Source organism: Lolium rigidum, chromosome 3 (assembly GCF_022539505.1).
Source record: "Lolium rigidum isolate FL_2022 chromosome 3, APGP_CSIRO_Lrig_0.1, whole genome shotgun sequence".
NCBI classification, from domain to species: domain Eukaryota; kingdom Viridiplantae; phylum Streptophyta; class Magnoliopsida; order Poales; family Poaceae; genus Lolium; species Lolium rigidum.
This window is the reverse complement of record NC_061510.1, coordinates 5,649,860-5,657,773: the sequence shown is the minus strand read 5'-3', so window position 1 is coordinate 5,657,773 and position 7,914 is coordinate 5,649,860. Positions and strand designations below refer to the sequence as shown.

At 41.8% G+C, this 7,914-nt stretch overlaps 1 protein-coding gene across 1 annotated transcript; it reads left to right on the top strand.

The window, feature by feature from the left end:
* The first annotated feature begins 312 nt into the window (after positions 1-312).
* On the top strand, positions 313-4,373 carry LOC124694229 (cell number regulator 6-like). Its single transcript, XM_047227241.1, has 4 exons — positions 313-426; positions 509-623; positions 2,819-3,084; positions 4,197-4,373. The coding sequence occupies exons 1-4, from the start codon at positions 313-315 to the stop codon at positions 4,371-4,373; spliced, it is 672 nt and encodes a 223-aa protein (XP_047083197.1).
* The last annotated feature ends 3,541 nt before the right edge of the window (positions 4,374-7,914 follow it).

The window sequence follows — 7,914 nt, the reverse complement described above, 5'->3', positions numbered from 1 at the left end:
TTACATATTGGATAGAGCAACAAACTCATCCAGACAGGTAGTGTCTGAAATACCACGACTTATCCTCAAGGACGATTAATGATGAAAGAAATGGCAGTGTGAGCGTGTATGTGTGCGTGTCTCTCGTCGGTCTCGGTGCGACCAACTGCTGGCCGTCAGATCAAGGCGACATGCTGGAAGCGGGATGGTGCCGCGCGACGCTAACGGAGCCACTGCGGGAGTACTTTGCATCAATTAAACCAATCCGGCAATCCCGGCCCTTCCACCCGACTGCGACTCGGGCCCGTGGTGCATGCCGAGGAATGCACAGCGATGGCGGAGGAGAGCCACCCGCCGGCGCGCTACGTGAAGCTCACCCGCGACCAGGAAGCGCCCGCCGAGGACATCCTCCCCGGCGAGCTCAACCAGCCCGTCCACGTTCCACAGGTTCTCCTCCCTCTCATTATTCCATCTCAAATTCGATTCTCCTGATCAATTGCCTAATACGTCGATTTGATCTGCTCTGCAGCTCGAGGGCAGGAGGTGCCCCGAGTGCGGCCAGGTTCTGCCGGAGAGCTACCAGCCACCGGCCGACGAGCCCTGGACCACCGGAATCTGCGGATGCACCGATGAGCCCGAGAGCTGTATGTAACCGAGCCCTTCCCATTTCAATTCTCTGATCCCCCTCGGCTACTAGTGTTAAAAAAAATGATGTGGATCATAGATCGATTTCAGGGCTTTATAGAGGAACTTGTTAATTGGTTACCTGTAACGCTGACAGTCTTGTTCAATGTGTTGATGAATATCTGACGTAGACTATTACCACGGACGGGATAAATCGAACAGAGATTATGGAAGATTATCCGAGTTCAATGGGAAGCTGGATTGAATGTATCTTTCCTTCATTTCATCATGCCCCAAATACTGATAAAAAATCATTTGCCGATATATTATTGGATCAAAGTAGGGACCAACTGTAATCCCCTCACGTTTGTAACCTAGACTGATTAAAAAGGTTTTGCTTATCTGGCTACTATCTTACTTATGCCCTTGCCATCACTAGATGTCCACAGGTACCTGTTGCTTTGTGCGTTCATGCCATAAACCGTAACAACAGGGCGTGGTGGTGTCAGTGGTAGTTAGATTATCATATATGCCAAATTGCTCGGCAGATTAAATGTGTTTTTTGTTTGTTTTGTCAACATGCTGGTTGTTAGAATAATCATCTTCTATTCCATTTATGTTGAATCAACATATTGCCATATGCACAGTGATTGTTACTGTTAGTCGGTCAATAAAAACATTGTTGAAGCATGCATTTCTACGGTTAGGAAATCTTCTAGTAGATATTTGGATAGAACACTCAATAGTGATTACATATAGTTTGGATCGAGTTCCAAGATTTGACACACGTCATTGATCCAATGCACCATAAATACTAAAAGGAGCACCCTGGCCTCTTTGTGCCTCGCCGAGGCATGCAAAACATACCACAATAAGAATTAAGATAAGAAGAGGCTAAGAGAGTATCTAACCATCCAACAGTGTGTGTGTGTGTACACTCTTATAGAGTAGTACGTCTCCCCATTGCAATCAACATGTGTTTTCTGAGTATAAGTCTCCTAGTGGGCTACTTACTACACTACTGAGTTGTGATTCAAAGTGAGTTGCTCAGCCAACTAGAATCTCAACATATTTTCTTTAACATGAGTGGTTTGCCATCCGGAAAATAGCCTTACATTAACATGAATGGCTCGGCTGTCCGAAAATTTATGTTGCAATAAGAAAGTGAAACTTATTGGTCCTGGTATATACAATGGATCTAGGATCACCACAAATTTCTACATAGATGATTATGTCATGCATTTGTGTTTAGATCCATCTATATTTGACTTTATCGCAATTGCAAATAATTTGAATGAGATGTTAATTCTTAACATCTAAACCTCAATAGTTACTGTGCAATTATTTGATTTGATATTATCAAACCTTAAAGATTGTAGTAAAACTAATTCACGAGGATGCATACATAGACCTGCTTTTTAAGAGTAGAACTTAACTATGTTTAGTACAACGTTTAATTATGTATACTCCATGTATCCTCATTTTGAAAAAAAAAAAGTATTGTGAGAGTAAAGTGGCACTTACGTTTTGTTTAGCACTTTCTATCTGTTTGGAGAATATGAATACGACAATACTTATTCATCATAAATCATGGAATAAATGGTATACACCAATATTGTGTGAAATTGTTCCTAAGCAACTTGGAGTAGTAGCTAGTTTTCGTCTATGTTATGTTAATGCCCCACGTGCTGAATTCTGTATTGTGATGTAGACTATGTTAAATTGATGCATATTGATTATATAGTTATTCCTTATTTGAGTTTTTGAATGTGTACATATTTGTATTTTGGTGCTTGTTTGTCACATGTATTTTTTCATACTTTCACTACCATAAGATTCATATATGCATATTCATGCCCTTCTTTAACATAATTGGAGCTTTTATAGTATGATATCTTTGGCTAAGAAAAAGAGGCACTATCATGTCGCAATGCTTATTTTAAACTTGATTATTTCTGCTAATATTTTCCATAACCGTGGTGATTTTATTTTACTTGATCATTTAATCTACTTTAGGTAATCATGTCCAATGTCTATATACATTGTTACGAGTGTGATTATCGCGCAGTCGAAGATAAACATAGTGCTTGTGACTTTTGTGTTTCATTTATCATTGCGTCCTCCTTGATTAGGGTTGTGTCTAGAAAGTTGTTTTTATATATTGCTAGTTTATTAAATATTATTTGGCTATAACTTGTGCATTTCTTCATGTTAGGCCGAACTGGAATGTTCTGTCCTTGCGTCCTGTTTGGGCGCAATGTTGAAGCCCTTAGAGAGGATATTCCCTGGACAGCACCTTGTGTTTGCCATGCTGTTTTTGTGGAAGGAGGGATCACGCTTGCGATTCTAACGGCAATATTTCACGGTGTTGATCCAGGATCATCATTTCTTATTGGTGAAGGTTTAATGTTTAGTTGGTGGTTGTGTGGTGCGTATACTGGAATTTTTCGTCAAGAACTCCAGAAGAAATACCATCTCAAGGTGAGATTTGGAACCCATTCGCTGCTTTTTTTCTTCTTGTGCCACGTACTCATGCATCAATATTCATATGGAAGAATAGTGACTGCTATACTATTATGTATGCAAATGTACATTGTATTCATAATTGTTTTGCTCATATTTGAGGCCTATGTGCAGCCCGTCGCACTTCAACCATACCGTCATGCAATAAATCTTTGTACTACACTAATCTTTCCCCTCTCGCGTAGAAATATGCTTTTTCATCAACGAGGAGAAATACGAGGTTTCAATCCAATCATTTGTTAGAAAAAAAACATCAAGTATTATGCGGTGGATATCCTAAACAAGCAGCACATTAATTCATGATAATAGACACACCATTCAAACCTTCCAAAAAAAGACGGATACACACGTTCAACCGTGCATTCCTTGCCCAAGTGTTTAACTATATTTTCATACGAGTATTGCAAAATCAAAGCTCAAAGTCAAATATGTGATTTATTAGTTCAAATTTTTGTTGGTTGTTTAGTTAATATAAATTGACCAAAGCATAAATTCACTCTCAAGGTGTCTAATAGAGGTTGAAAGAAACCGCAAAGATCGAATCTTTTTAGATGACTCTATCTTCATTTTTACATAAGAATATTGTAAGTATGGTAGTTGTAAATTTGAATATTAAGCCCTTAGAAATTCAAATGTTACAAAAAATAAATTATTACCTACCAATTTCTAATTTCTTAGATTAACCGCCCATTATAGATGATCACGTGTTCAGAACAATTAACTAAAATTGCACAAAAAAGTTATCAAGTAATTTTGACAACTAAAGATAGTGCCCTCGCATTTGCGAGGGCCACCTTGCTAGTTTTTCTAATAATATGTTAGCTACATTGCGAGTATTGCAGTCTGATCTTCTCATGTTCATTACTGTTTTTTTCTCTCGAAGACTGTGGCAAGTCTTCCACGGGTAAGGTTATTTCGACTACTCCCATGAAAAGGTTTATTTCAAGTTTCAAGCTGCACCATCATGTTATCTTTGTTCATCGTATATTGTAATCCATCCGTCTGGTCCTCATTTGTTAGTTCAAAATTTGCTACTTAATCTGTAATTTTAACCTCATTATTTCCATCAGGACTCCCCATGCGACCCCTGTATGGTCCATTGCTGCCTGCACTGGTGCGCAAACTGCCAGGAGCACCGCGAGAGGAGGGCCCACCTCGCTGACCATGCTGATGCGTCAGTGACTATCGTTGATCCACCTCCGGTGGAAGAGATGGGCATGCCAAGAGAATCATCGTGCTGCTTCTGAGGCTTCCCCTGAGAATAGGTCGTCCAACAAGACAAAAGCTCATTCGCAAAAAAAAAAAAAAAAAGACAAAAGCTCGAAGCAGTACCTGAGAGGGATCACGATGCCGTGGTCATACGTGCTCATACATACCTTTGTTGGTCTCAGACCAAGAAAAACAAGCGAGTTTTAATTTATTAGGAGGATAGCAATGCTAAACAGAACTTGGTTTTTTTTGTCATAGCATGAGTGAGTGGGACATGAGATTGAGCTTCACGATGAACCTGGTTGTAATACTATTACGTTGGTACACTGCTGCCTTGTCAGTGTTGTTATGTGGTGTAGAACTGCTGATGAACCTGTTATAAACTCAAACATACATTAATTTATCGATTTATTTATTTGCCTAAAATCACTTTGAGAGTTTCTGAAGGTCGATTTGAGTCCTTGCAAGCTAGCTTGTTGAAAAGACTGATTGATTGGGCAGAAAAGTACATGTCCACGGGGGCCAAGGAGGTCTTGATCAAAGCGGTGGCTCAGGCCATCCCAACATATATAATGAGTGTCTTCAAACTTCCTGCCTCTGTATGTGATGAAATGACTAAGCTGGTGCGCCAGTACTGGTGGGGTGTGGAGAATGGTAAGAGAAAAATGGCGTGGTTAGCCTGGGATAAAATGATCTTACCAAAAACCCATGGTGGTATGGGTTTTAGAGATATGCGACTATTTAACCAGGCTCTTCTAGCTAAACAGGCATGGAGGTTGATTGATAAACCAGAAAGTTTATGTGCAAGACTGCTTCAAGCGAAGTACTTTCCTAATGGAAACCTCCTAGACACAGTTTTTACTGGAAATTCATCAGCTGTTTGGAAAGGAATTGAGTATGGACTCGAATTGCTAAAGAAGGGTGTGATCTGGCGTGTGGGAAATGGGAGGAAAATTAGAGCTTGGAGGGATCCATGGATCCCCAAAGGACCTACATTCAGACCAATTACTGTAAAAGGAGAATGTCGATATAATAGAGTTTCTGACTTCCTAGATATACATGGTGCATGGAATACTACACGGCTGAATGAATATTTTAGAACCGTGGATGTTGAAGCCATACTGAAAATTCGGACTTCACCAAGAGCGCAAGAGGACTTTGTCGCCTGGTAGCCAGAAAAATCTGGGAATTTTACAGTACGTAGTGCTTATCACCTAGCAATTTCAAACCATGTTGAGAATACTGCCGGAGGAGCTACAAGTTCCAGACCAGATGGAAAGAGACCGATTTGGAACTTGATATGGAAGTCGCCAATGCCACAGAAGATGAAAATCTTTGCATGGAAGGTAGTCACTGGTGCATTGGCTACACGAGGAAATATGAAGTGGAGGCATTTAGAAACGATTGGTACATGCCGTCTATGTGGCATCACTGATGAGGACTCGTTTCATGCTCTGATTACATGTCCGTCAGCCACTAAAGTATGGGACTGTATGCGCGATGTTTGGTCATTACCGCGAAATGAAGAAATTAAAAACTCTGGCCAGGAATGGTTGTTTGATCTACTTAGCTCGGTCTCAGAAGAAGTAAGGAATATGATCATCATGCTTACATGGAGGATCTGGCAGTTGCGCAATGATCTGATCCATGACAAAGGAATTCCACCAACTGAAGTAACAAAACGATATCTGACTAGCTATTTTGGATCACTATTCCAAATCCGACAACAGTCGGTAACAGAAATAGTCAAAGGAAAGAGGCCATGTGTGAATTCGGTACAGCCCAGTGTTGCCCCCCCACGGTCTATGAGCCCTCCTTGGCCAAAGCCCATCCCTGGCTGGAATGCTTTATCAGTTGATGGTTCTTTTGATGAGGAAGGAAGGGCTGGTACAGGTATGGTACTGAGAGACTCAAATGGGTCAGTTATCTTCTCAGCTCACCGTTGCCTGCAACATTGCAATGATGCCTTGGAAGCGGAAGTAAGTGCGGTGATGGAGGGTTTAGCTCTAGCTCATATGTGGTCGGAGGAACCAATTATCATTCAAACTGATTGTGCATTGGTGGTGTCGGCTGTGAGAGAGGATAACCGCAACAAATCAGTGTATGGTCATCTTCTCGAGGAAGTTAAGCGGTTGATTAGTCTTCGTGAAGCAAGTTGCGTCAAGATTACTCGAGATCAAAATAGGGTTGCTCATAGTTTAGCAAATTTGGGTAGAACTGGAGGAAGTACTGACTGTTGGGTACGTCATACTCCAGATACTATATCACACCTAGTGCTAGCTGATTGTAATTCTGTGGTAGAGTAATAAAATCTCGAGTATTCTTCACAAAAAAAAAAAACCTATGTGGATCGGCTCGTACCATGTTTTTTTTTTTCTAAAAGCAAACTAAAACCCTGGCATGTGCATCAAAGTGATGCACACAACCAATTTTTTTTTTGAAGTTGATAAAATGCATCAAGACCAAAGTCATCAACATGCATAGTGCGCAACTTAGATAACTACGACAAAACCACTACAAAATATGAATTTAATACCTACGATTAAGACGGTTTCTTCCACGACAATACCTTCGAGAAGGTAAATAAGCTCCCACGCCGCCGATAGTATGTCCGATTGAACACATCCAGGAGAAGGATTTTCATCCTGATTGTGAAGACCAACCAATGAAGGCAACCACATCAGTACGAAGACGACAACTTCAACAAAGTAACAAGGAAAGTTTGTCGCTGTTGAGCATGACCAATAAAGGCCAAAACAACAACTTTCATCCCGGATATGAAGTGCTTGAACACCGTCTTGATGGTGGAACTTCCGATAGTCGTGTCATCAGTGACAGACTTATGTACAGTTCGGGGGGAGGGGGGCACCGCCCCCAGCCAAAGAAATTTTTCCCTAATATCCCTTCACATTTGACCATTTTTGGCTAAAAATACCTTAATATTTAGCCCATTTGCCCCCAACAGTGGCTAAAAAAAAGTAAGAAGGACCCAATAATATCTATACGTGTAATCTAATACATGCCTGGGCACTCTATTGTCTTACGCAGTGCTCACGCTTCTGGCACGTCTGATTCCGATGGGATGATCTGAACTCAGCGGCGTTTCAGTCCAGAAAAATAAACGAACGCTATCTTGTCCTTCTTTTTCATCAACTGGTCTAATCTCGTGCTCGTCCCCGTTCCCCTCCTGGGGAATTTTACAATTTGCCACAATTTTCTTTACACTGGTCTAATCATAAAATATTCCTCCCCTCTCCTCTTGCCCGCATCGACGCCCTGCTCGATCTCCACCTGCGAGTTCGTCTCATCGGCGGCGAGCTGCTGGTGGGAACCACCTGCAGGGTTATGCTGGTGGGTTCGGGTAGTGGAGGAGTTCCGTCGACAGCGTGGGCGAACGGATCGACGCTACCGAGCTGGGGACAGGGACAGACGGTGTGGCCCCGCGAACCCGTCACCGAAAGAGATGTGTCTGCTCAGCCTCGCGAATCGATGCGGCCAAGGCTGTTGGACGTGCTTCGAGGTGTCCCTAACAGAGTTTCAGCGGCGTGGTTCTTGTAAGTTCTTCCATCTCGCTTGGTT

Excerpts from the sequence above, each read along its gene's own strand:
- LOC124694229 (XM_047227241.1), top strand. The coding sequence starts at position 313 with ATGGCGGAGGAGAGCCACCCGCCGGCGCGCTACGTGAAGCTCACCCGC. Across the intron at positions 427-508 it reads AGCCCGTCCACGTTCCACAG|CTCGAGGGCAGGAGGTGCCC; the intron begins GTTCTCCTCCCT and ends TCTGCTCTGCAG. Across the intron at positions 3,085-4,196 it reads AGAAGAAATACCATCTCAAG|GACTCCCCATGCGACCCCTG; the intron begins GTGAGATTTGGA and ends TATTTCCATCAG.